The sequence below is a fragment of the Perissodus microlepis genome, chromosome 22 (genome assembly GCF_051167445.1).
Source record: "Perissodus microlepis isolate ML-2025 ecotype Zambia chromosome 22, ASM5116744v1, whole genome shotgun sequence".
NCBI lineage: Eukaryota > Metazoa > Chordata > Actinopteri > Cichliformes > Cichlidae > Perissodus > Perissodus microlepis.
Genome location: NC_140481.1, coordinates 30758049 through 30785020, shown reverse-complemented (window position 1 = coordinate 30785020; position 26972 = coordinate 30758049). Strand labels below are relative to the sequence as shown.

The 26972-nt window shown below is 42.9% G+C and overlaps 1 protein-coding gene across 4 annotated transcripts in view; it reads left to right on the top strand.

Annotated features, from left to right (window-relative positions):
* The first annotated feature begins 1023 nt into the window (after positions 1 to 1023).
* LOC146363500 (uncharacterized) overlaps positions 1024 to 26972 on the top strand; it is a 77548-nt gene continuing 51599 nt past the window's right edge. For all 4 annotated transcript variants that reach the window (XM_084920317.1, XM_084920316.1, XM_084920315.1 and 1 more), the window contains exon 1: positions 1024 to 1332. In XM_084920317.1, the coding sequence (XP_084776443.1) occupies positions 1305 to 1332 (28 nt within the window). In that variant the 5' untranslated portion in view covers positions 1024 to 1304. The remainder of the gene's footprint in view (positions 1333 to 26972) is intronic.

Here is a 26972-nt window from a genome sequence, read left to right as displayed (position 1 = left end):
GCATGTTGTAAAGGAAACTTGTGTTGTGGCAAAGAAAGTCCACAACGGCACATTTACATTTGTAGTTTGGCTGTATTTGGACTTGCAAATGGTGAACTTGTCAAAATGGAAACTGCTGAAGGTCGGGCCAGTTTTAAAAGAGAAGCTGATGTTTGCTCTCTGTACAAGTTTAGTGGGCTATAGTTGAAATCACAAGTACACATGGTCATAATAGGCTTTCATGGAGAGATCTAAAAATAGCAAACACACTGAAAGCAGTCTGGAGATGCAACAGGAAATGCCCTTGAAGGGGAAATCTGCCAAATTCTAATCAGGTCTTCTTTGATTTGAGTAATGACTAGATTTTTTTTAAATGTCAACCTTTCTTTTGTTCCTCAGGCTGCCATTTAACATTGGCCATAAATGTTTGTTTTTTTCAGGACATAAAAAAACCACAGACAAACAGACAAAACACTGGGCATGGCTTCATTTGATCCTGTTAGGTATTTGTGGGAGATTTTGTCATAATTCTTGAGTTATGGCCAAAAACACATACTGACCTTGACCTTCACATATGACCTCCCAAACCTTTACACACTGAAGCAAAAGTGAAAATTTTGGCCAAATTAAAGAAATAAAGAGAACCAATAAACACATTGCAGAGATATTTTGTTGATGAAAATCACTGAAGTAGAAGGTGCAGTTCTTTGGTTGAGTTTGGGTCTCAACATATGCAAAATATCCCGATCAGATCAGATCTGCGTCCTACTTTTAGGCTATGAGGGTGTCCCTCATGAGTCATGCTCTGGGGTCTTTCCCGGAATGGGAGTGTTGCATTGCATTGGTAGTGGCGACTAAATATGTAAAATCTGGATGAAAGTTCTTTGTAACCTTTAAGGAAATAAGAGCACCGAAGAAACTTCTGCTGCCCGTCCTTTACGCGTGTGCACATCCATGTTTCTGCATGACTGTGTTTGTCTTTCCATGTAAGACAATGTGTTCGTGTCCGCGTTAGTGTGTGCGTGCCAGCGACAAAGCGAGGGAGAGCGATAGAGCAACATCAGCAGTGACTGGGGGGAAACCGGAGTGTGTGACGACGGTACGGCGGAGAGAGAGAGAGAGAGAGAGAGAGAGGAGAGAGTCGGATGACACGCACATACACACCCTCTCTGCTTCTCACATACGGAGGAGAGGAGGACAGTGAAGAAGACAGAGAGGAGAACGGAGGAGAGGGGGAACGCGCAGAGAAAGAGACCCGGGGAGAAATGCCTGCTGGACGGATGGATTTTATTTTCCCCGAGCTGAACGAGCCTCTGTAAGACAACATGGGCTGCATAGGATCCCGGACAATCAGTAAGGACACGCTTCTTTATATCCCGCCATGTGGAGAGATGGATGGATGCATGTGGAGAATTTAAAAGAAGAGAAATGAGATGAAACAGACACACATGTGTGATTTTCCAGGTTTACTTATCGCTAATTATCCCGCAGGAAGTTGCAGCGCTTCGGCGGTCTTCTGCTCTTTTCGTGCCCATAAAGGTGTCTGTTTTCAGGGTGTAGTGTCTGCACAGTTTACTGTAGGGATTACTATCGCATCTCAGTGCGTGTGTGTGTGTGTGTGTGTGTGTGTGTGTGTGTGTGTGTGTGTGTGGGGGGGGAGAGGCAGGACAGACAGGCAGCAGAGATGTGAGCGGAATAAGATGCGCTTTGACGTTTTTCGTCTCCACATGGATGACACTGGGCATGCAGACAGTGTGTGTGTGTGTGTGTGTGTGTGTGTGTGTGTGTGTGTGTGTATGAGAGAGAGAGAGAGAGAGAGAGAGACCTCCGCCTTGACACAAGACTAAGGTCATTGCATGCTGGGTGTCTGACAAAATCCCCCTCTCCCCCCTCCCTCCTTCTTCCACTTTCCCCTCTTACTCACCCCTTCTTTCCTTCCTCCCTCCCTCCCTCCATCCATCCTCTCCTCTTGACTCTCCCTCTTCTGTGCGTCATGCTGCGACGTAATAAATTGAAGACGCAGGCAGTGGATACCGGGTTTCTCTCTCTCTCTCTCGCACACACACACACACACACACACACACACACACACACACACACACACACACACACACACACACACACAGTTATGAACAGGAAGCTCAGAGATTGACTCTTGCAGGATGAGTCAGAACCGGGCTCGGCGCACTCAGGTGTGCGCCTGAACGCTCAGCTCATGTAGGTCAATTCTGTGAAGTCAATGCTACACACACGCGCACACACACCATTGTGAGGACCCCTGTTGACCTTATGCATTGATCTTTCCCTTCCAAAGGTTTTCTAACAGCTTGGATTCACCTTTTTACATTTTTGCCCAGAAATCACAGGGGAAAAAAAAGGAAAAACCATTTCTTTGCTTAGAGCGCCCCCTACACTAGTCATTCCAGAGTGCGCTACTTTTCCTTCTTGTTACTTTTAATTTTCTTGCTCCAGTTTCCGATTTTTTGGACTCGTTTGTATCATTGAATCAAAATCAGTTGGAATATTATCTCAGTTTCACAGTGTTGGTATCAGATGCTGTTAGCCAGGAATTGTTGCCTTGTTGTAAATTAGCAATTTTCCAGTGTTCTTGAAATTAAAACAGCACAAGAGAGAACAAACTTACCCACTTCCTTAGTGACGCTACTGATTTTTGGGTTCACTGGTACTTGAACCCTATAGCTGGTTATGGGCGTGCAGTTCGCTAACTAGAACTTACAGCTATGCCAATGACATAACCTCCTTCTACTGGCTGAAAATGTTTTGGTGGTTTGTAGCCAACGCGACACTCTAAGTCTCAGAGTGAATTTCGGCTAAACCTTCAATAATCAAATTTTAAATTCAGTGTTTAAAACGTTAAAAGAAAGCGCTCTTGCTCCTAAGGTCTGAAACTGGTCTACAAAGAGACAAGAGTACAAATGTGCACATTGTACATTTAAATGTTCAGTGCCAGTTTAAAACTAAATTGTAAGTCAGTCAGGAAGGAGTGGAAGGTGAAGATGTTCAGGCAGAGTGCAGCTAGATACAGGACTTTCAGCACAGCATAGACACGCAGCAGTAGTGTGGTCATTTGTAGTTTAGGAGGTGGTGCTTTCTGTGAAAATTCCCACATGCCAGTGCCACTAAAGTCTCTCTCCACTACAAATACCACAACCCAAGATATCCCAAACTGCTGATAAAGACAAGTATGGTCACCTCTCTGCATGTGTATTGTCATTTCCCATTATGTGCAGCATCCAGCTGTTGTGTCCTGCCTTCACATGCTCATATGTGATGACACACACATTGTACCAGAGCCATGATCCCCTCCCTCTATCTACACTATCACAGCCTCATCAGCTCCTTTATGAAAACAAATGGAGGGTGCTGGAGGACTTAAATAAGGGAAAATTTGACCTTTGGTTGTCATTGAGCAGAGCCGGTAAAGGATGGCGAGGGACTGGGGCAGGGATTGTAGTGGGTGAGGAATGATAAGGAAGAAGAGCAGAAGCTTGTGGTGTGAAGATCCAAAATAATATCCTGGAGTGTTTATTTGGTCTCATAAGTGGGTGTGTTCCCCTTTGTGGTTAGGTTTTTTTTTCTTATCTCCTCTGGCTGATTCTCTCTCCCTCCCTTCCTCTTCTTCTCTCTCTATTATTTGCTGTGTCAGAAGTAGATCAAAGCACATTATGCTAGCTATGCGCCGGCCACGTTATCTAACTCCAGTTGATATTTTCATTTTTGGAAATGTGTGCTCCAGACGCTGTGAGGAGTGAGCTGAGAGTGAGGTCTGGAGCTGACTGTCTGCATGCAGGGGAGACAAAGCAATAAAAAGTGGGACTGTTCGCAGAGGATAAAGGAGACCAAAAATATCTTAGCAAAGTATCAGAGCTAAACCTACACCGACAATAACAGAGTTTTTAGAAATTTTTGCTTTCACAGTATCTCCACTTTAATGGGATTTAATTTTGTTTCCAACTCTGCAGGTATTAGGTGTCTGTCTCTGAACAGGAACTAGGTTTGGGAAGTTAGCCTAAAACAAAGAGTTAAACTAGGAAAACTACAATGAGACAGACATAAAACAACTTCTGTGGATGAATATTGTGTGACCTTGATCAGGGACACAGTGGCGGCATTGTTGGGACGAGCGCGCTGAAGAACTGAAGGAAAAGGTGGAGGCTCACAGCTGCTGAGTACATCAAAAAGAGAAAGAAAAGCTGCTTTTTTGCAGAACAAAAAACGCTGTTATTGTTATTGCACTTCTGTGTCCTTGTCATTGTTTACCAGCGCAGAACAAGCAATAGCTCAGACTTTGACATTTTAATTTCTGCTGCTTCTTAGGTTTGGTCTTACCACCACAGTACCCATGCACATGTTGGTAGATGTAAAGTTCTACTGGGGCACAATTGGCCATGACTCAGAACGCACAGTTTGCTGCACAGTTACCTAGATATTCAATTCAATTATTTTTTAATGTAGTGCCAAATCAAAACGAGCGTTACCTCAAGGCGCTTGAGGCGCTTCACAATCAACAACCCTTTACAAGTAAGCACTTGGTGACAGTAGGAAGGAAAAAAGCCCTTTTAACAGGAAGAAACCAGGGAGCCAACAAAGAGAAGCTAATAAAGGAGAAATGTGGTTCTTTCTGGTTCCTGTCAGTATTTTTGTTGCATCATTGCCTGATAATAATGAATTACAGTAGTTCGCCCTAGAAAATATAAAGTCATTAACTAATTTATTAGGCATTACTCTTAGTGGGGATGCGTCTTATTGTAGAGATCTTGTGCAAATTCAGTAAGACAGTTTACATCTAGCTTCCTACATACATAAAGCTGAATATCATCTGCACACTCCCCGAGAAAAGCATGTATACTGTAAACAGAACTGGTCCCAGCACAGAACCCTGTGGAACTCCACAGTTAACCTTAGTGTGTGATGAGCACTCCCCAAATGGAGTCTTTTAGATAAATATGATTCAAAACACTGCAGAACAGTACCTTTAATAACTATGGATTTGCTAATCTCTCTAATAAGATATTGTGGTCAACACTATCGAATGCTGCACTGCGGTCCTGCAGAACATGCACAGAAATGAGTCCACTGTCAGAAGCCATAAAAAATTGTGATATACAATGAACTCCCCTTCCTTTGCTCACTGTTACTATTCCCTTCCATTTATATTCTGAGATCTGCATACACTACTTTTGAATTAATTATTCAGTTTTACTTTGTCACTCAGTCAGAGTAGGGTACAGTTTTTCCCCACTAGACAGATGCCTGAAAAATGTTACACAGGCACCAGTTCATCATCAAACTAGTCATTTTTCTAAGTGCATCACATCATTCAGTAGCTTGCACAATTACTTATAGCAGTAATGGCTTGAAGCGATTGTTTTCCGTTTGACTTTCAGTCTCTTAGAACGCAGTCCACTCTTCTTTACAGCGGTGCTTCGGTTCATTGAGGTGTGTGGACATTCATTTATGAGCTCTTAAGGTCCTGCTACAGCATTTCAATGAGGTTGCAGTCTGGACTTTGACTGGGTCAGCACAACACCTTGTTTCTTTACCTTTTCAGCCATTCTGTTGCATATTTTGTGCTTTGCTCGGGATCATTGTGCTGATTTAGTTTCAGCCAAGTTTTAGCCGTCATACAGATGGCCTCACTAGAATACTCTGGTACACACAGCAGTTAATGGTTGACTCAGTCACTGTGAGCTGCCCAGGTCCTGTGGCTGCAAAATAAGCACAACTGCTGACAACCTGACATGAGGTGTTTGTGCTGAATTGTGTGTTTTGTTTTTCTCCAGTTGTGGTGCTTTACATTATGACTAAACATCAGCACTTTGGTTCAGTCTCCGTCTGTCCAAAGAGCTTTGTCCCTTTGTCTTGTGCTCTGTTCGGATGTAGCTTTGCAATCCTTAATTGAGCAGCATTGTTGTTTTTAGAGATAAGAGGCTTTCTCCTGACAGCCCTTTGAAACAAGCCACATTTTTTTCAGTCTTTTTCTAATTGTATGGTCATGAATTTAACTAACTTTAGTCTGTGGAGTGTGAAATGTAGTTCTTGGGTTTTCTGCAGTTTCTCTGAGCATTGCATGGTCTGACCTTGGATTGGATTTGCTGGGACGATTGTGGCATTGTGTTATCACACACCTAAATACTCCAGACGAACACGCTGCCAATACGTCTGCTTTTATAGAGGTGGTCACACTCACTGATGATCAGTTAATTTAGTGCATTTAATTAGCAGCACCAGTGCTGCTATATACCCTCTTCTTTCCTTTGGAGGCAGTAAGGGTGGACTTAGTTTTCACAGAACCGCACAGAACTCCATGAAAACTGTATTTCTCTGACTGTAAATGTGAACTTTTGCTTATTTTTGATCATTCAAAAGTGCTCTAATGAGTTACCTTCTTAGTAGTTAATGCTATAATGTAGCTGATTAGTTTTTAATGGCAGGAATCTTGCAATGCAACAAGTTAACTTTAAAAAATAAGGTTGCCCAACGATGCTTACCGCCTAATATGTATTACAGTGTATAATAATAGTAATAATAATGATGATGCAGCCCACAGAGGACAACAAAAAAACAACAACAAAAAAAACAAACGATGCATCAAAGCAGGCAAAAACAGTCTTCTAAGAGCCCCATTATGAACACCATCAGGCAGTTTTACTGTCGTATCACATTATTTATTTTCTTTAAAGGATCAGAATGCTTCTAAAAATCAGACTGGAGGGCTGAATGAAAAGTGATGGGACCTAGAAGAGACACGCTGCATGACAGAGCTTGTTAAATCGGTCAGGGTGATTGGACAGCCCTCCCCTCCCTCCAAATTATTGCCTGCAGAATATTTCCTGCTGCGTTACTTGTGAGGAACATCTATTCTTATATTCGGCCTGAGTGAGAGCGGCGGCTGCTAAAAATAGATCCGGGGTAAAAGAGGGAGGTCAATCAGAGACGGAGGGAGGGAGAGGAGGGAAAATGTTACAGTAAATATGGGTCAACAGCTTGCTCTCTGTGTTCCTTTGTGTCACATTCACTTTTCACCCTTGACTCTGAGCTTCTGTCAGGTGATCTGCAGAAAAGAAAATAAGACAGGAGGCCGCAGTATCATCGTGCTTGAGCCTTTCATCACTCAGCTGTGTGTTTCCTGCAGAGTGCCATTTAACCAAAGCATCACTGCCTGTCATTACACTCAATTATCCTCCAGCAACACTAGAGCTGATGTTTAACAGTCATCACTCAGACAGCAGGACAGTCACACAGAAAGGCTCTCAGGCATACTGCAGGATCTCTATATCCACACTTTCCAATCAGGCCCAGAAAGACGTTCTGCAGAAACTTGCACTAATAAAATCGATCTCGCATCAGAGGATCGAGGCGTCGTCTGGCTGATGCGCTTCACATCCATAAATTGTCACCACAGTAGATTTAAGACCACTTTACATGGAAAACTAAATCAAAAGCAGCAAACTGGGTTAGTAGTGTAAGGCTAAATACACTGGTTTAAGGAAATGATTTACTAAATTCTTTAATTTAAGCCTTGAAGAGAGACTTTCAAACCAAGCTTTGCATGGCAGATGATGGAATCAAGGCTGTGGAAAAATCTTTAAAAGGAATAAAAATCACTTTTGTGCCGAGCCCTTATTTTCAGGGATTTTTCCAATGACAAACAAAGTTAGTTAAAAAACTCAATCAACCTCTGTAAGCATTAGACTCTAGTTTAGACCCTAAAATAGTAGTTTGGGGGGAAACAGGAACAATTTTAACACAATGCCTCTCTGTCTTAGATGGAAGAAAACCAATGTAAAGGAAATACAATGTTATCTTTTGTTGGGGCTCCAAATTGCTGAGCCTTCACATCACTGGTGCCCTCAATAAAAATCCACTATATGCAGAGAAGGCTGCTATGAAACACAATCCAAAAGGGAAATTCAAATTAATTAGTATTTCTAACATGTTGCAGTACGTTAATGCCACTACATGCAGCTAAAGTCTAGAAAAGCATCAATATCATGACCTTCTTCAGTCCATGCATCATATTTTGGACATCCACTCTAGGTTAGGTGCATCTAACAGCTGTTCAGCTATTTGTTAATGCAAAGTTAATCACATGACTGAGTGCATTTAGACACACATGGTCAAAATGACCTCCGGGGGTTTAAATTTAGCATCAGGATGGAGAAGACATGATTTCATGTGTGACATGATTGTTGTTGTCAGGTGGGCTGATCTGACTTTTTCAGAAACTACTGATGTACTGGAATTTTCCCACACAGCCATATAGGTTTACAGAGACTAGTCTTAAAAAAAGAGAAATTCAGAGGTCAGAGGAAAATGGCCAGTGCTGATAGGAAGTTGAAGCGGTTGCTATAGCAGCAGAAGAGCATATCAGATGCCTCTCCTGTTAACTAAGAACAGGAAACAGAGACTAGAGTTTGAAAAATGTTGCCTGATCTGATTAATCTCAATTTCTGCTGTGATGTTTGAAATTGGCAAGAAAAATGAGTCCATTCTGTCTTATATCAGCGGTGCAGTCTGGCGGTAGAGGTGTAATGGTTTAGAAATACTCTTAAAATAGGTAACAATGGAAGGATTAAAATGTGGTTTCCTTGAAGAGGAGGCGCTTTAAGGTATCTTTAAAGTGCAGATAAAAGACTTTGTAAATCAGGACATTTGTTCGAGGTAAGAGTTTGATAAACCACTTTCATCACCACAGCATAACACTGAATAAATGTTTACTCACACGTCTGATTTCCAGCTACAAAGAGCAGCAACTGAGTCGTGGACCCATTTTGGACGGCAAATGCCAGTTTTTGTAGTTGTAAATGGGCCTGAGTGTTGGCTGATGCTTTGACTTGTAGTTTGGGATACATTTACAGCAAATGTGTGGAAGAGAGTTGCCTCTGAGCAGCATCAAATTACTGATAATGCCTTGAAATTCAAAGTGAAATCGGCAAAAGCAGACATGTTACGTTCACCTTCTACCTTCCAGAACAGATCAAACATGTTGGTTATTTTTCACCTTTCATTTTGTCCACCATCTGCCATCATGAGAAATGAGCCTGAGCCTTTTTGATGGGAGGAACAGCTCGGAGCAGTTTCTTTCTTGAACCAGCAGCTCTCCACCTAAATCCAGACCAGAGGCTGACAAAAGGCAGAGCAGAACAGAGACTGTTTAAGGCTGGATGCATTTCACTGTTACTGCTTTCTTGTTTACAATAATTGCACTGACAGTGAAGTGCACTTGGAGCTGGATGCAGGAAACTGAATATCACAGGTGCTGGTCGCCATCACATTGAGGCAGATCAGGCATCTTTTGGCACTTGTTGTTTTGAGCATTGCAAAAATTTCTGATTTTATATTGGTGCTTTTCTGTCACAGTATGTATTTACAGATAAACACTTTGATGTGGGGTGTCAAAGTATCACGTCTAAAAACTCTTTAACTTTTAAAGCCGTTCTTCTTTTCACAAGTCCTGCTTTTATCTCACTGCAGTAATTTTTGCTCTTACTAGCAAAAAATGGAAGCATCTGTTTTCTGCTGGAAGCTTTCCTAAACCCACTGAACAATACCTGCTCAGACAAAGCAACACTAATTTAGCATTACATTAGTACCACTGAAAACGCTATGTCAAGATGAACATAATCAACTTTTGGAGATTTACTTAGCTGGATGATTGAGAATGCATCAAGACATCACCTGTTTTACTTTGTAGCAAATAATCAAACCACAGATATAAGACAATTTTTTTGTTTAATAGCTCAACATTCTGGCTTCAGGAAACATCCAAAAAAAATGTAATTATATCAAGTAGAGGGACATATACTGAATCACTCATATGCAAACAAGTACCAGGACAAAGCTAAATATCCAAAAAGGTCTGCAAATAAAAGAAAGTGTTTGCAGGCCTCAATGAGTGGCTGCACCTGGCTGATTGAAGGAAAGCATGGCCCCAACAAGAGGGCTGCCAGCTGAAACAACTCAAAGGATTATACAAATCTTTCAGGTAGAAAATCCGAGAAAAGATTTCAGTTGTTTCTCATAAGCTTTGCCTAAAATATTCATTGCATGAAAACAAAGTGAGAAGGTTATAAAAGCAAAACACATGGGCAAAGAGTCTGGACATAAAACCTGAATAAATATGACCTGAAAACAGAAAATAAACAGCAAAAGAAAAGGGCAGAAACAGGAATCAGAGTTTGTGACAGAACTGTAACAAACTAGCTGAAATTCAGATTCACGTTCAGGAAAGCCAAATTAAAACCAACACTAATAGTTAAACAAAAAAAATCAAGGTAACAATGAGCTAAAGAGAACCAAGACAAGCTTGTGTACTGTGTTTGGATGAAAGTGATCTTTAATGATGAATCACAAATTAGCAACGGGAGATGGAAATAGGAAAAAAAAAATCCATTAATTAAACAGAATTCAGTTTGTTTGATGTTTATGATGCCAGGATAACTATTAAAGAAAAAAAATAGCTGTTTTTTTATACAAAGAAAACAGAAGTGAGGTGATTCCACAATTTTGTGAAGGTTTTCAGAAAGCCACATAAGATTCAATCACCTGGGGCATGAAAAATAACAAAACTAAATTTGACGTAAATCTGGCACTAATCCCTTCAAGGTTTTCCCCTTGAGAAGCTCCAGACCATTCCCTGTGCTCCTGCCATTTTTAATCTCCTCCCCTGTCACAACAGTGGCCCTTAAACTTGAACTTAATGGTAGGGAGGAGGACAAAGTTTGGTTGTGAGTCATCATTGTTTTCGAACGGTGATGAAAGAAAGGTGTCTCTTTGTGTCAGATGTCACCTTCTCAGGTCTCAGAACAGTTTAGAAATGCTCTGAACCTTTCAAACACATCTCGTGAGTTCGAGGAGGTTGTTAAAAAGTGGCCAAAGGCAGCGTGAAACCTGGGTAAACTAAAGAGAGAGAGAGAGACAGAGCCTTAGAAAGTTTTAGGTTTGCATGTTTTCCAATTAACATTTTGATGCAGGATTTAAAAAATGTTAATGGGCAGAACTGGAAATATGTGAAAAGTGTCCTCTGTCAGTGCTGAAATGAAGTGCAGATGCATGCCAGATGATGCACTTCGAGGAGATCTATATAATCCATGGATCTGTGGTTTTCCATTATGGAGTGGCTTTGCAGTTCCCTCATACTTACTGTGAGTGTGAGCTGGTGCATGAAAGTGCCAGAGTTGGCAGCCGTAGTTTGAGGCTGAGACTCCACACACGGCAACACTCTTCCTATCAGCATGCAGTGCCAGCTGGCTTACAGCTCGTGTGTGTGCAGTTAGTACATTTACTGTTTGTACTTCTGTTACTTGGAAGTTAGAAAAAAGGGGGGGGAAATGATCATAGTCCAATATTTAAAACCCAGCTCAAGTCCAATATCTAATTTCTTTTGTTGATGTTTTTGAGCTGCATTGCTCTGAAACTGCTTTACCTGCTTTGGTCATTCAGTCAGACTTAACAAAGGGAACAAGATCCCGAATCAGTTAAATTAGGTTCGATTTGGGAACCCATTAACTACTCCACTGTCTGGAGCCAATAGCCTCCATCCGGGCCAAGAGTTTATCACTGCCATTGTTTCCAAAAGTGGATCATTTTCAAAATGCTAATTATAAAAGCTAAACTGTAGCTAAAGGTTATCAGATGTTTTTTCTTTGTTGGCAGCTTGTTTTTACATTATGAGGCTAATATCAAAAAAGAGGCTTGTGTTAGTGGCCCGTAAAACAGTAGGAAGAAGACTCTGGTTGTGCAGGGCTGGACAGTACGGGATTTCATTCACATTTGACTAAAAGCAGATGCATGCACACTATAAAATGTGGAGGTGGTACCATGACTGCGAACACAGTCAAAGAAGATGTTTTTAAGAGTCGGCAACAGAAGCGCAAGTTACTGTGAAAGCTTTGTGAGTAAAAAGCCAATAAGAGTCCTTTATGACACAACCACATCAGCAAGCACAAAGGTAAAGAAGAGTCTTCTTAGCTGCTGCTGTGCATTGCCGGTTTGCTCAGATTAAAGCGTGTTTAATATCTTTAAGTTTCATAGATTTCTTGTAGACTTTGATGCACCCGTCCTCTCTCTCTTTTTCTCTCTAGCAGTGATACCAGCAGCATGCAGGGGTGAGCCTAAAGGAGGGCACAAGGTGGCTGCACTACATTTATTTCAAAGCTTTAGTTGTTTTTAATTTGCATATTTAGATTATTGGTATAAAATTTAAATCTAATTATATTAATTATATTTATATTTTATAATTGCAAACCAGGCCTGAAGTGGTTTTTCAGATTCTTCATTCCATAAAATTCCATAGGAAAGTTTTTTTAAAGACTGTTAAGTTGGCAACGTACGCTGAACATGAGATAAACACAAAAGTTGTCAGAGGGGGATGACAAATACCAAAATCAAAAGAACTGGGAACTTTATAATATATATATTTAAAAAACAAACAAACAAACATATAGATGCTAATAATCGGTGCATGTGTAACGATGTCTGTGCAAAGTTTAGTTCAGTTTGAGGAGATACAGGTTGACGTATATACAAACATTCTCTCATTGTAGAAAGATGAAGCCACCAATCAGTGGATAAGTTAATTAAAACTAGCTTTTATAAGGCCAAACTTGGCATCTCTCTCTTTTTCTTTGTGGACTTGTGAGTGGACTTTTTATCAGCATGCTACCAAAGCCTGTCAAACGTGATTGGTCAACAGAACTCAGGAGTAGACGACAAAGGGTACGCTGGCTTTCATATTCATGTCCACAATTAGTTCACAGAGATCAGCATTATTAGTAAAGAGTTCAATTCATTAGAATGACTCCACTTTGCACACTTTTAATGAGCAGAGCTGTGGAAACAAAAATGTGGAGATTTCAGAGACCGAGTCACCTCTGAGTGAGCATCATGAATATTTTGCTCACGTTTCCACTGTGAAGCCCTTAATTAACAGATTTTACTGCTTCAGCATGGCCACGATGGAGCATTGGTCGGCTCAGTGAGCAGCAACATTGCAGTGTTACTGAGGTTTGCTGTGGAATTAGAAACATTTAATGGCATGTCGGTCTGGAAATTTGATAACTACCGTGGCAATCAGGGACCGCACCTCTCTGCAAAGGCAGCTGTCTTATTTTGCAGTTGTAAAGAAAGGAGTTTCTAAAAATGACAGAGTCTTCATTAATCCCATGCAAACGTACACCTATCTGGAACAACCCGGACATATTACAAAACAATAATATGATAAACTTTTCAGATTGGAGTTGCAAAGGAATTAAATACTTGGAACATATATTGGAAGGAACAGACTTTATTTCGTTTGACAGACTAGTTATACAATATGGGATCAACAAGAAACGATTTTTGGAATATCAACAAATTAAATCCATAGTAAAAAAGAAATTTAATCCCAGTGAAGCTGAATTACAAACACCACCAAGTGTGGTACAATTTCTTAGTCTAAAACCCCCCAAATTATTGTCTAAAATATACAGAACACTTTCTAAAATAGATGAATCAATATCCCTTCCTATTGCAAAATGGGAAGCAGATTTATCAATCAACTTAGACCCAAACCTTTGGTCTCAGATATGCTTAAAAACCTTTCAATGGATCAGAAATCCCAGTTTGCAATTAATACAATACAAAATATTACACAGAGTGCACTATACTGGTCATAGGATGTTCAAGATGGGCTATACGCCTTCCAACAACTGCTTACACTGCACAGCAAATACACCGGACAATTACATCCACGCTCTTTGGTTCTGTCCACCAGTTCAGAAATTTTGGCGTGAGATATGTGAAGACTTATCAAAGTGTCTGAAATGTAACATTCCAGCCTCCCCTTTAGTATGCTTGCTGGGCAACTTGGATGAGGTCACTGCAGAAATAAACACAGCCCACGTTGTTTTTACGGCCCTATGCATTGCCAAGAAAATGGTCCTCATTAACTGGAAAAATAAAAATAATCTTAATTCTAACCAATATAAAAACCATCTAATAGATCACATTAGTCTTGATACAACCTCTGCCATCACATTTGATCAATCCCTTTGGGCTCCTTTGATCGGCTTCATCACCTAGTGGGGGTGGGGGGTCATGGTTTGGTCCTGCCTTCGCTATTGTGGTTGATGTGGGGGTAGGGACGGCCTTAGGGCGTCTGGGGAGTCCCTAGGGACGTTTCCCTGGAGGGCCTAACCTGGGGGCTGTGGCCATGACCTGGTTAGAAGCTCTGGGGCTCTTGGATGGTGTTTTCCTTGTGGCTGCGTACAGCGGAGATGGGGGAGGGTCTGTGCTGGCGGACGTTGGTTACTGGCCTGGTAGCCTGGCTGCCCCTGGGAGGGTCCGGGACGGGCGTGGAGGCTTGGGGTCTGGGGGTGCTCCGCCCCCCGGTCTGGGGTGCTGGCCGGGCCTTGGGGGCTTGGGTCCTGGCTGTTATGTCGCCGGAGCAGTGGGCGGGTGGGTGCAGGGGGGCTCAGCCCCAGTGCAGGGGACCTCTGGTGCATCGGCCCAACTAGGGGGCTCTCTAACTGGTGGGGAGGTTGTTACATCTTTGCAGGTGGTCTCCTCACTACAGGAGCTCACTCTGCAGGTGGGGGGAGAGATATAGGAGAGGGGGAGAATGAACTCAACCTGGGTGTCTATTGTCTTGTGTAGTTTGGGAGATGATTGGATGATGGGGTGGGTGCAGTTTTCTCTGGGGTGGAGTCGGGTGGGCTGCCCCGGACTCTGTGGGGCTGGGCAGTGCTGCTGCTGCGGGCCCCGGTCCGGATGGGCCTGGGCCTCCTTGCCCTGGTGGGTTCCAGAGCGTGGGGGTGCCTACTGGGGTCAGCGGGGGAGCTGGCCCCAGGGAGGGGCCGCTTGCCCCTCCCTTTCTTCCCTCCCCATCCTCAGCTGCCTCCCTATTCCCGCTCTACCACACCCACCCACACACGCAGGGCTTGGGGTGCAGGTATGTCACCAGGGTGCAGGGGAGGCACTCCCCCTCTGTCCCCTTCTGGCCGCCTGTGCCTCAATTTTATTCTGCAACCTAGACATCCACATTACTCACACTCTCACATAACACATACATATAGGGCCTTGGGGGTGGGCACGTTTTACAGCATCCAGAGGATGGTCGTTGTACTCCAACCCACCTCTGGCGCTGGTGCCCTACCCTCAATTTTAAATGCATTTAGACACTGAGGGTTTTCGGGAGGAGCCGTGCTGCTCTCTGAGAGGAAGCTAGTACCATGCTCTCCTGAGTTTTAAATGCACTTTAGAACAGCACACAACAACATTACATATGAGCGGGCGTAGGGAGGTTTGAGGTCTTCACTCACCCCGGTTCTGTTAGCCGTCAGGGCTGGGGGGCTGGGAGGAGGTGCTGGCCGTCAGACTGGGGTCTGGGATGCAGGGCCTCCCTGCTACTGCAGATAAGGAGGTGGTCCGCTTGCCTCCACCCCAGAGAGAAGGGTTACATCTCCTGAGTCTAGGTGCGGCTTGCCCCTCTGGGGGCGGGGGTACCTGGACCTGGGATATAGAGTATGTTTGGGGAGTGCGACTGTCTGTGCAGTGTCTATTTGTGTCTGTCTACACGTTGGGTGAGTGCCGAGTATTTGGTTGTGCATATGGGGGTGGGAATGCACGTCTGTGTCCGCGTGTGCCTGTTTGTCTGTGTCTATATGTCAGGTTGGGTCTTAGACTCAACCTCTCTGGGTACATCTCAGGCCCTCTAAAGTACGGAGGCCTATCTCCCCTCACCACACTCCCTGCCGGTGGCTGATGCCCTTAGACGTTGGTGTGTTGGTGGTCCTTGTCATCTGGGGCTGGGCGCTCATGCATGTACCGGCTCACTCCTGGTGGCCGATTGGCGGGGCCGGGCGCCTGTGGCCCGGCTGGGCTCCTTCCGGGGGGTGGGATGCCCTCAGGCCTCTGGCCTCTGGGCCTGAAGCTCGGTCCTCTCTGTCACAGCTGGCTGCCGGCGGAGCCCGCGGGCACGCCACTGCAACCCCCTCTGGCCTCTGCTCCGTAGCTGCGGGGGGACCTCTCGTTTGGGGCTCTACTCAGCTCTTCCCAGGAGGGTGGCACGGTTCCCCCCCCCCTTTGGTGGTCCTCCTCGGGTCCTTGTACTCTGGGGCCTCTGGATATCTGGGGCCTGGATCTCCTCCATACCTGCTTCATACCCTGGTGGACGGGGCTATGGCTCCCCACACTCCCTAGCAGATCGTTACATGGAGAAACCTTTGGAATACAAGCATGCTGATCCACACAGGTATGCACACAGGTGTACACACGGGTGTTCACAGACGCGGACTACACCTTTCTTGGCTGCTGCCTCAAAGCACATTGTGCGCTGTCTATCTTGCGTGCTGCACAATATCGTTTATTATTTAGTATCTACTGTTATCTACTGCTAGCTAGTTTATTGTGATGGTGCTGTTTTTATTATGTTGCTCTTTGTTGTTTGCTTTCTCTTCTGTTTTTTTTCTCCATACAGGTGATCCAGGCGTTTTGTTTGTTTTTGTTTGTTTTTTCCTTTCTTCCCCCCCTTCTCACCATCTCTTCTCCCCTTTGGTTTTCTTTCTCTCCCTCTCTTTCTTTCATTCTTTCTCCCTGTCCTATCCCCCAGTCACGTCTGTCCCGTTTGTAGCAACCGAAAATAAAATAAATACATAATTATAATAAAGGTCAATCAAATGGACCAATATGGCAAGGCCATGATGATCCACTTGGTAAAATAAATCCGCTTGGCATCTTTCTTGGCCTTAAGACAACAATTCTGATGGCTAAAGCTCCAAACGGGACACAAAAAAAAAAAAAAAAAAAAAAAAATGTAAAGAAAGGATCCTTCGACTCTGAAGTTCAAAGGGTTCTTCTGTTGTCTGTGGGCCTCTTCTCCACAAAGTTTCATGAAGTGTAGCTTGATGATTTGTGTGCAGTGATCATATAACAGATTTACCGTCACATTTCCATTGTGTATATCAATATTACAGGGACATTAATCCTGGAATCTATACATTTACAGTCTTCTGTTTGTCCACGCTGGTGCAACCTGAGATGTTATGTGATCCGTTGCTCTGCTTTCGTTTCTTTGTTTCATCTGGCAGCAAACAACGACAGAGGAAGACGCTCTGACCGAGAGTAGAGAGCAGACTTGGTGTTTGGCAGACAGCAGCTCGATTTCCACATAAATACACCCAGGTTGGATAATGCAAGTGGCATCTGATGTGACACTTGGCCTGTGCGGTCATCTGTGAATGCAGTGAGATCACAGTGGAGTCCTGCTGGTTTTATTTTTAGCTAGATCGATTCAGGCCACTAATGGAAAACGAAGGTGATGCCTCCTTCGGGCTCGTCTTTTTCTGACTCGCCCGTTTCTCAGTTTTCTCAACTAAATCTGCATCACAGTGGCTACATTCCTGCTCCAGGTCCTCAACACGGAAGCCTGAAGCTGCCATGCCAGATGAATTTTAGATGTGACGAGCAGCTTGGAAAGGAACTAAAAGCAACTTATAAATGGCATCCAGAGACAACAGCTTGAATTTCAATGCCTAAAAAGGTGACGTCAGTAGACTGCGCACCACTCACGTTCACGGCCCCCCTTGTCGCTGCAGTTTTATGCACATTAAAGGAGTCAGTTTGACCTGCATTGAGAAAATATTTAATTTAACTGCAGTAGAAACGTGATTAAAGCTCAAATTATGTAATTTAAACATAATTTATACATATCACAGAGATCCCAGCACACATGTAAAGGAGAGATCAGATTTAGCTCTGCTGCAGACTTCAGCAGCCAAAAACGTCCTCAGACATTTCTTAATTAATTGTATCAACCCACTTACCCCTCGCCAAGGTCACAGGTTTAGGCTGGAGTCTGTCCCAGCACACATTGTCCTTTTATGCAAAAAACACCATCAAGAAAAGCACTAAAGCTTATCTGTTGGCTCTCCACATACTTTGATAGCACGGAGTGTCTCCCTTGGTCATATTGTCTGGCCTGTTTATCACTTATTACCTCTGACAGGGAGGTTCAGAAGGTTTTTGTCAGCTGTTGTTAGCAGGTATCAGCCATAGACATTCCTTTGTTTTTCATGACTGTCCCCTCATCAAGAAAATCCTTAGTTTTTACCATAGTTGGCTGACTAATGGCTTAAAACTCCAAACTTATGTACAGTAGTTCACCTTAGGCCACGATGATAGAAAACTAGCAATATTTAGAGGAACTACAAACTGTTAGAAGGTTTCTGTAGGTCTGTCATGTCTGCTGTGTGCGGCTGGTAGAAAGGACCCCAAACACAGACTCGCAGAGGCAAAGATGAACTTAAAAAAACTCAGCTAGTTTACTGCTGGTAGTTAGGAATACAAAATAAACTGGAACCCAAGTACCCTAACGAGGTCTGCTAATCGCATTGGCTGCCCTGTTTCCAGATCATCAAATGACTGTCATTCCTCTTTTTGGTGTGATCAAAGCATGTTTTCTGTCTCTCTCCGCTCTTTATTACGCTGCAACTTCCAGAATCACCTGTTTTTATTTCTTTCATTGAATTATACTCAAAGTTCAATGAAGTCTCCTATAAAAAAGGATATTTTTAAGTTCTGTAAATATGCAGCGCTTGTTGAGTTGGTGAGTAAATGTCTTTAATTAGTCAGACTCGAGTATTAATCAAAATAAACCCATAACTGTGTGGAAAATGTAATGCTGAAATTAAGCAATCAGATATTGTTCAAACTTTAAGAATGATTGGAAACAAGAACAAGGACGTGTGTTTTGTGCCACACAACAGCACAATAGTGCATCTTTGTTAACTTTGTGTTAACATCCCCAGATGGTACGGATGTGAACACTAGTGACCTGGGAAGTAATTGCGTTTCACTGCATGAAAGCATGTTGCATTGTGTAACGGTGACTTCAGATTCTGGCTCAAACGTGAATGGTTGACCTCTGGGATTTGTTGGCAGCTAACCCGTCACAGCAGAGTGGGCTTTTTGGAAGTGGGGGGCTAAAGTCACAAGGGGTGAAGAGAGGTGATGCGCAAAGGCAAACGTGATGTGTTTTGTGGACATTAAACCTTCCATTGGACCCTGAAAATAAAATTATGAACCTAGGAATGAACACAAAGAGGTCTTTAAACTGTCAAACACTCCCTTGTGTTTGTTCTTCTGTCAGGTGTGTTTGAGGTATCACCTTACACAGGAAAGCCCTCATCCCTCCCTACACTAAAAATATTGACTTTTTGATACCACTGTTGACAGACGGACTGACGAATGCTCTGTGCACTAAGCAGTGTGTGTGTGTGTGTGTGCATAGAAAAACACAAATGCACGCATTTGATGGATTGTGTGATCTTGCTGCCGAGTCAAAGGGTGACAGATACATGGAATGAGGTGACCAGTCAATAATGTGATTGACGGATTTCCCAGGATCATCTGAGCTGTAAGGCAGAGAGAGAAAGAGAAATACATCCTGAAATCCGGACAACGTTTAGATCACATTATCTACAACTGATCTAAGTTATAGTGTGAATAGATCTGCTGGTATAACCGTTTCAGCTTCCTACTGAGGTAATTTCTCAGGAAAAGAGAAAAAGATTAAGTTTTCCAATAAAGGATAAACAAAGAACACATTTCAACACTCATTCAACACTGTGCAGGCACAGATGCTTAGATTGCAAGCAGGGCCTATTCACAGTGAGATAGGTGATCAGACACAGGTGTAGCACAAAAACAATGGGTTTCAGGGTGAACATTATGTAGGGTGATAGCCCCACATTTTAAGTTTCAGCTCATCCAAGCCATTTGAACAGTTGTAGTGCGTGACAGTTCAGTTTATATGGTGGGGAAGCCATTTCTTTACAAACCTGGCTTTGCAGACATGGAAGTTGAAATAGGAAAGAACTTTCCAGGGTTTTTTCTTCACAGAGAAATTTCATGGAGAGTCAGGGTGAAATGTCCATGTATTTTAAAGTAACAACCACATCTCCAGTTCAGGTCTGCAGGAGGGTGTTGAACCTACTCCAACTGAGATCGGGTGAGAGGGGGTGTACGTCACAGGGCCAAACATTCACATCTACGACCAAGGACCACACAGGCTCAGGAAGAACAGCTACATCCATAAAGGTTTTTGATTATGGGGATATTATTTGCATGCATGCCTCTTCCACACGTTGTTGTCTAGACTCTTTCTGCCACAGCTCCTTACATCACTGTGTACTTTGCAATCTGGTTTCTTGACCTTCATTAAGTCTAAGGAGATACCAGGACGGGTATATTTTAATGCACAAAGTCATACTGAGCAAGCTCCCTACATCTCTGTTAACACTTATAGACAACTGGCATGATTTGCAGTCTTCTTGATGATTCTGTTTTTGGGTATCAGAATTTTTTCTGAACTTTGTAGAACAGAATTCTCATGAAATAAGATTCAGAGAAGAGCACATGAGGCGCTCATGTGTAATCGGTGCATTGTAATGCAAACTCTGCACGGATGAGTCGGCACATTCACTAAAAACTAGCAGGCATGCAGAAATCTGCACAGATCCTCAGGCCCATCTGAGTGTACCCTAGTGGCCTATTGTGTTACGTACGGTTAAATTAAGGTTAAATAAAATAAAACCTTCTTGCTGAGAGCCACCACAGCACAAACCCTAGCTGTGAATTAATTTAGTCAGACACTGTTCATTAGATGGTGAGTATGAAGTTACTCTTATCATCTTGCTGATGTGTGTAGCCATCTGCCAAAAAGAAATTCCCAATTTAGGAAAACAAATCCTGCTTTCCTTGAAATGGCACCATTAAATCTGGGAACACAAACAACCAACACAACTAAAACAAGTTCCCTGAGTTCTCTTCGTTACAGTTAACACCAGAAAGCACGTCTTTGTTTCATAAAACCTCCCAAACTGCTCAGGCACCGGCCTGGACCTTGAGTTGCCTTAAACTGCTTTCTTGGATAAATTTGAGATGCTAGTTTTAAGAGTTTATGGAAAAAAAATCACAGTTTGCCTCGAGGAACAGTGGGCTCAACTTATGAAGACAAATTTTAGTTCATTTTCTCTCTTGTGTGTGAAATTGTCTTTAGTGGCTAAGAAGATTGTAAAAGCTAAAATTGGATTGTGCTCTTGTAACTGGACGCACACTTGTGTGTTACTCACTGTGACTACATCACTGAGCATCTCACACAGAATAATTTAAAAGCTCCAAGAGGACAGAGACCTACAATGACCTGAAATTATCACACAAGCCTTTAAAACGAGTCTCTGGCTGTAAAAACAAGGCTGCTGTCAAACACAATAACTGAACAGCTGCAGATTTATGCAGTCTACGTTTCAAGCGAGCACTGCTTACAGCAGCTGAGACACTGTTGAAATCTCATGAGGATAAAGCAATCGAAATCAAGCAAAAACATCTCAGAAGTAATAAAAGAAGAAATAAATATTTTACAGTCATGAAGGAAAGTCTACAAGTGCAGAATCCACAACCCTTAAAAGACACTGGAGAGCTCAGTTTAAAGCATACTCCTCACACCAAGGTGTGTCCAGTACAGGTGATGCACAGGTGGCTGTGCAGGTTCTCAGTCATCGAGGTCATGGTAGTCTTAAGAACTTGAAATGGAGGCAAATAAACCAAGGTGTGAATTAAGTCATGGATCATTTCTGTCACAGAGGTGGTGGCCTGCAACACTATCTATCATATATGGTCTTCCCAGGTGATTCATAATCTGCGTTTTCTCTAATGACCAGCAGGGGCTGACTCCACCGGACCCAGTCAGTGTTCAGGGGGATCATAAACCTGGCTATGCTTTACCTTCACTGACATGTTGGTAGCCTATGAACATGCAACGTCTCTCAGTTTCTTTCTATTGTTGTAGGCCCAAGACACTCTCTTCTTAATCTCAATAGTTTTGCACTCTGGAAGAAAATGAACAAGAAATAAACAAAAACTAACCAAATCTTTAGATTTTTAGGACTCATTTTGGCAACATAGATACAGTAGCACTGTTATTAATGTGATTTATTGTCTGTTCATGCAGTAAAAACGATGGATGTAGTTTCCAGGTCAGAAAAGGAAGCCAATGTGGAAATACCTTAAACCTAAATTCTTTTAAAGCCCAGCAGGGGGCGACTCCTGTGACCGCTACTTCCACTCCTGTAGACGTCTACGGGGAAAACAGACTTTCCTGATGAGCGCACTTATTTAGGTTGATAGTGAATAACATTAGGTACATTTTGTAGATTTTATTTATCCATGATACACTCTCGGCTAAGAACGTGTGATTGGAAAGTTGTTAATAAGCATGTATCCCACCTGTTACTCGTCACATCTAGTTTAATAAAAAAAGAGAAGGTAATGGTGAGAATTATCAAGGCTTCATAACTTCACTAACCAATGGGTGACATCACAGTGACTATGTCCGTCTTGTATACCATCTGTGGATAACACACCTGCATCTGTTACCGGTACGCCCTTGTATCATGGATGACCTTCTAGGTTATTATATTTTATCACCAGCTTTAAATAGAGATGAGATGTTTATGTATTTTTTCCAAGCGCTTGCATGGAGAAAATCTAAATAGAAAAAAAAGACCACAAAAATATTTATGTCAAATGTTTAAATCAGATATCGACAAAATAATTTTAGTACTAAATGAAATGGAATGGGTTTTTTTGTCAGTCATAAATACATGAAACAAGTACAACTAATGCGTTTTAAATGTACAGAAAATAATCACTGTTTTAATACACAACGTTATATTTACTACATGTAAGGTGAGGTTTGTGAGGTTTGTCCTTATGAGAGGCATCACGTACCAAATGGAAACCTCCAGGTCCTCTGGGGAATTTGGGGTGGCCCAGACGTCTAATAAAATACTAAACATGCACGCACGCACACACGCAGTCAGACAGAAGAATGAACGGATGGATGGATGAAGGTATTACCCCGACCGACGAGCTGTAGTGAGCAGGACTCCCTCAGTGTTTGGTGTCGGCTCAGAGCGTCCGCCACTGAAGCGGAGGTGAGTCAGACTCCAGACTTCACTTCGGATCATTGTCACAGTCCGTGTGTCACCCCACACACACACACACACACACACACACACACACACACACACACACTACCCAGAGCGATAGCAGGAGACAGGCGATGGTCTGCCAGAGAGAGCTGTCAGGACCTATTGTTGCCCGGTCTCACAATACCTACCTTCCTTAGACAGATTGTGTATGTGTGTGTGTGCTAGAGTCTGGGCTTGTGTGTATTTGTGTTCAAGTGTAGTGTCCTCTTTTCTGCCCGGTTGGTCACCTTCACATTACTCTTACCTTTTTGTTCCCTTTCTGCCTTCTCTCCCACCCCTGACTTCCTGGTGACACTTAAGCTTGACCTTCCCTTGTTCTTCCTCCTTTTCTTTCTATTTTCCATAAATTACAGCGATTCCTTCTCTTTACTCTCTCTCATTCCACTTTAGGGATATTAGACCGATAGCTTCTGTGATTACACCAATGTTGCCTTTATTGTTCCAAGAGCACATTTCAGATTTCACACTTGCCAAGCCTTGCTTCCCTCCTTTCTTGCTTTCTATACTTAGATATGTAAAAACTCAATTCTATATTGGCTATTTGGGTACTTACTAGCACCATGGGCTAACTCTCATGTCAAGCGGTGTGCTGTCACAGTGATTTTAATCGTCTTGTGCTTGTTTGTTTTCACTGGGCCTGAAGCACTGCTGCTGTGCAGATTGAGAAGAATGCTGAACTGCTTTTAGTCTTAAAAGTCAGTATGTTGGCATTCCTACAGTCAATGTTAACCTAAGATGACATTAGATACAAGACAATATATTGTTCCCATCTCCCATGGGTATCAGTCAGAGTGGAGGCAATGTCAGACTGAGGAAGGAAACTGTGTATGAGCTGACAACTTTGCCTAATATCAGGCTCAAGGGGCATCCTCAGGAGGAGACTGAGAGACTAGAAAACATCATGAAGTGAATGGATACCAAATTAAATTTATCTGAACTTTGTGACAAGTTATTAGAGAGACGGCTAACGGGCATGAAGAAAATCCTTGACATAACACAGAGATAAATACATCAGAGAGTTCATCCACACAACCAAGTGTCCTCTAATGGCCAGTTGGAAGCTACAAGGTTAAACCTGTTAAGTGACCTGTTTTATGTGTAGGTGATGCCGTGTGTGCATCCAAGTTCAAAAACATTTCTATGTGCAGGTAAGGAACACACACAGTCCTTGCACAGTAAAGCTGCTGTGCTTCACCTGTTAAGTGACAAGCTTGTGTAAGCTGAGGTGATAGGCTTATAAAATGCACCCTCCATGGTTTGTTGGTCTAATTAAAGAGTCATTTATATCATAAACTTTTGCAAAGTGTTGGCCTTTTAGAGACTATTGAGAAAATCCTCCATTAAGTGATCTTTGTGTTTATTGTAACGTCTCCCGGGCTGTGCCGTGAAGTCCTACATCAGCCCTCCCTGCTCCCACACTTTCCTCTCCCACCTGTGTCCCTGTGGTGCAATTTAGCTTCATTAGTCCTCATGGAGCAGTTAAACCACTTTGTAGCATAAATCCACCCCTTCACTTTCTTCATCTTCTCCTCCCTCGGTGGTTTTTCACCATCTCAATTTTTTTCTTCTTTTAAATGGTGACGTTAAAGCTGCACTCATTGATTTTTATACACAAAGACAACCCTAAAGGACAGCAAGAACAGTATACAGTGTTTTTTCTCTAACTGATACTGGAAAAACAAACAATGCTGAGTTTAGTTTAGCTGCATATCTTTGCTTTTAGGGGCTCTTTATAGCAAAGACTGGGCAACAGAATATGTTATTTTAGATCTGATGAAGAACATTTCCTTAATTGTAATAATAAAATGCACTACATCACATTTCAGTGGGGTATGTCAGAAGTGTGGGCTCATCTGGGATTTGAACCCAGGACCTCTCGAACCCTATGCGAAAAACACTCCTAGACCAACAAGCCCATGTGCCCACAGGGGTTCTTGGTGTCTGTTCACAGTTATGTTCTATGAAGTTGCTGTTTGAGCACCGTGATGCTTCCAGAGTAGCAAAACGGTTAATGGAAAACTGTCAGTCTAAGAGTCTATGTTGTTTCCAGCCTTGAGACTAAGTACCTTTGTGCTATCAAAAGAAAACTGAGTGATATTGAATGACTTTGTCATTTGTACTCTAGACAGGAAACATAAATCTCAGCGTTTGCAGATGAAACTACTGAGGTTGTAAGTTGTCATGCACAGTAAAGAGGTGAAATAGGTTGTGTTGCTTTAGTTTTGGTTGTCTGCTGTTGTTGGTTATGTGTTGATCAATAATGATGGACATATTCTGGTTCACTGCTGAGCAGAAAACACTGACACTCGAAGATGTGCCATCAATGTTCAAATGTGCCAACACACACACTGTATTAGGACATGACATTGATGTATGTCCCAATCAAGCAGCATGCTGTTTGAATGGTACTGAAAGTGCTTTGGAGCAGAAAGAGATTGAGTGCTCAAATCATCCATAGCACAAAGTCTTCAAACTCCCCCTTTCTGACGTAACACACTGTTTTTGTTCTGACAGTAACGTTAATAAACCTGATTTCTTTCTCTGTTCTTGTGTTCAGGATTGCATTGAGGGGGGATTCAGCAGCCTATGTGCTAAAGCTAGATTACTGGTGCCTTTGACACAGAGAGATCGAACATCTCTTTATTTGGTTCTCCACTCTTTGTCTGTGAAGGTTCTCAGTCATCCAGGTCATCGTAGTCAAAGGAGCTTGCAAAGAAAAGCGTCTGGACTTCTTTAAGTTACTTGAAGACGTTTCACCTCTCATCCGAGAAGCTTCTTCAGTTCTAAGGTCAAATGGTGGAGAGTCCCAGATATAAACCTAGTGGGAGTTTCCCCCCACAGAGGGACAAAAGGACCCCCTGATGATCCTCTAATCGCCTGAGCCAAGGTGTGAAACTGGGTGTGGGTCCCAATCAGCCAGAGTTTCGGGTGTGTTCATTGTGAAACCTGGCCCCACCTTATCATGCGAATTCTTAACGCCCACTCACATCCTGGGCCATCTGACCTCAGGAATTCGCATGATAAGGTGGGGCCAGGTTTCACAATGAACACACCCGAAACTCTGGCTGATTGGGACCCACACCCAGTTTCACACCTTGGCTCAGGCGATTAGAGGATCATCAGGGGGTCCTTTTGTCCCTCTGTGGGGGGATACTCCCACTAGGTTTATATCTGGGACTCTCCACCATTTGACCTTAGAACTGAAGAAGCTTCTCGGATGAGAGGTGAAACGTCTTCAAGTAACTTAAAGAAGTCCAGACGCTTTTCTTTGCAAGCTCCTTTGACTTCTCCACTCTTTGTTTACACTGACCATAATCCTTTTGTGTTTCACCGTTGCACATAACAGAAATCAGAGGTGTGCAGGGCTAACATTATCTACAACTTGCACATCATCCATCATCACAAAAAGGTCAGAGAAGCCTTGCACCAACTAGATGTGACACCACTAAGAAATCTTTGTTCCTCAATCTATTGTTGAGCTATGTTTACAATGAGGCAGGACTCATTGTGCTGAAAGAGGGCACTGGCATCATATTATTGGAACGAAAGGGTCTATGTGGGCTGCACCAATGTTTAGATAGCTGGCAGATGTCAGAGAAAGCTTGGACCCAGTGTTTTCCAGCAGACCATTACCTGTAGTGATGCCTTTCCTGGCTTCGCTTCTCTTCCAAAGGCAACTGATGCACACTCACGTGGCCTTTATGTGATATAAAAGAAAAACCAGATGGTCATGTGTTCACTGCGGATGCTTTTTGGCCATGCATTGGGGATTCATTACCATGTTTGCTCCCCTTTTGCATAAGTGAGCCTTGAGTGGCCGTGACCACCATGAGCACCACTTTCACTTTTGTGGCTTCCTTAGTCTTGTTTTAGTGAGTACTAACCAGTTCATAGTATAAATGCACTTGCTTAGTTTTCTAGTCCACAGCCAGTTACCTG